The sequence below is a fragment of the Monoraphidium neglectum genome, assembly GCF_000611645.1.
Source record: "Monoraphidium neglectum strain SAG 48.87 unplaced genomic scaffold scaffold02156, whole genome shotgun sequence".
Taxonomy (NCBI): domain Eukaryota; kingdom Viridiplantae; phylum Chlorophyta; class Chlorophyceae; order Sphaeropleales; family Selenastraceae; genus Monoraphidium; species Monoraphidium neglectum.
Window position 1 is genome coordinate 8,660 of NW_014011472.1, and position 1,784 is coordinate 10,443.

Genomic DNA, 1,784 nt, shown 5'->3' on the forward strand with positions numbered 1-1,784 from the left:
GTGTGTGTGTGTGTGTGTGTGTGTGTGTGTGTGTGTGTGTGTGTGTGTGTGCGTGCGCGCATGTGCGCGTGCGCATGCGCATGCATGGAGCACGAGATGCAGGCGTGAAGGTAGGCGAGCAGTCAGTTGTTATCGGGCCCAGGTTGGCCCCCGATGCAACAGAAAACCCTTGAAAAACAAACAGATCCCTCTCCCAAGGCTCCAATACGCCCCTATCTGTTTGCCGGCACGCTCCCCTCCTGGCCGTGGGGCGCACGAGCCTGCCCCGCACACGCACCTCCCACTCCGCGACGGCCCCCGGCTCCAGCCGCCACTTGCGGTCCTCTTCCGTGAGGCTCTCGCTGTTGCCAATGCCCGCACCCTCAGGCAGCTCGCCCGCGGCGCCCTCGTCGCCGCCGCCGCCGCCCTTGCCGAAGCCCTTGACACTGCTCGGGGGCGGGTTTGGGGGGTGAAGCAGGCGGGCGCGAGGGCACCATTTGTCCGGTGCATGGGGTGCAACTGGGGAAGTTTGCGGCCGCGTTGTTCGACGCCCGACTTGTTTGCAATCCCAACGCAGCCGCTGTGCGAAGCCAGCGGCAGCGGGTGATCATGCGGTGCAGGCCGAGCGGAGAAGCGCAGCCACCCAAACCGCGGCGCGGTTGGGGTGGGGCGGGCTGGCTCGCCCCTCACTTGGACGACTTCTGCTGCAGCTCCTTCTTCAGCGCCTTGAGCTTTGCATTGGGGTCGTCAGTGTACACCACAGGGACCACTGAGGGGTGGAGGGGTTGGGAGGTGAAGGGGACGGGGGTGAATGAGCAGGGGGCCAGGCGTGTGATTCTGGGGCGGAGGGGCGGGTGAGAATCTGCAAGGTGCGGGTGACTCGGATGCACGGGTGGTCGCTGGCAATGCGGGTGCAGAGGAAGCTTCCGCTCGGGTCGGGGCCAGTGGGGGGCGGCACCCTCGGGCGGTTGGGCGCGGCCCGCGGCGGGCAGCAGCCAGAGCTGCGCCCAGCCCCTCGCAGCCGCAACGTGCGCGCCGGCATGCTCGCCCCACGCTGGCGGCAGCCGGGTGGGGAGCGGGGCGGCCCACGCGACGCGCGACGCGGCCGCACCTGAGACGCCGCGCGCCCTGAGGGTGGCCTGGTAGGGCTCTGCCGCCTTGACTGACCGCTCCACGAAAGACCTGTGGGGGGGTCGTTTGTGTGTGTGTGTGTGTGTGTGTGTGTGTGCGTGCGTGCGTGTAAGTGTGTGTGTGTGTGTGTGTGTGTGTGTGGACATGTGTGTGTGCGCGCGTGCGTGTGTGTGTGTTTTAGGGGGGGGCGCTGTGTGCTAACATGCAAAGAGCCATGCCTCGACAGAGCCCGTCCTGGCGAGGGCCCCATCACCAGGAAAAGTAACCCCGCACCTGTCCCCTGCCACGATGACGGGACGCACTACACCGCGGAAACGGATGAGCGGCAGGGCGCGCTCGGGGCCCAGCTTGACCTGGGGGGGGGGCGGGGTGGGGCATATCAGGTTGTTTGTGCCAGTGTCAATCTTTGTGTGCACGTGTGTGCGTGTGTGCGTGCATGTTTGAATGTGTGTGAGCATGCGTGTATGTGTGTGTGTGTGCGTGCGAGTGTGTGAGTGTGTGCGCGTGTGCGTGTGTGTGTGAGTGTTGTGCTGGTTTGGAAGAAGGGGTGGAGCCAGCCTGCTTGACCTGGAAAAACAGCTGCGCCGACCGAGCCGCTGACAGACATGCGCCGCCCGGGTCATCGCCGCCGCTGGTGAGCGAACCCCGAAACGTCCTGCCCGTGCCGGCGGGGG

At 66.4% G+C, this 1,784-nt stretch overlaps 1 protein-coding gene across 1 annotated transcript in view; it reads right to left on the minus strand.

The window, feature by feature from the left end:
• The window catches only part of MNEG_10037 (hypothetical protein), a gene marked incomplete at both ends in the record, with an annotated part of 4,549 nt that overhangs the window by 945 nt on the left and 1,820 nt on the right, over window positions 1-1,784 (minus strand). The window contains 4 exons of the mRNA XM_014041493.1: window positions 278-425; window positions 670-748; window positions 1,091-1,161; window positions 1,384-1,463. Coding sequence (XP_013896947.1) covers window positions 278-425; window positions 670-748; window positions 1,091-1,161; window positions 1,384-1,463 — 378 coding nt within the window. The remainder of the gene's footprint in view (window positions 1-277; window positions 426-669; window positions 749-1,090; window positions 1,162-1,383; window positions 1,464-1,784) is intronic.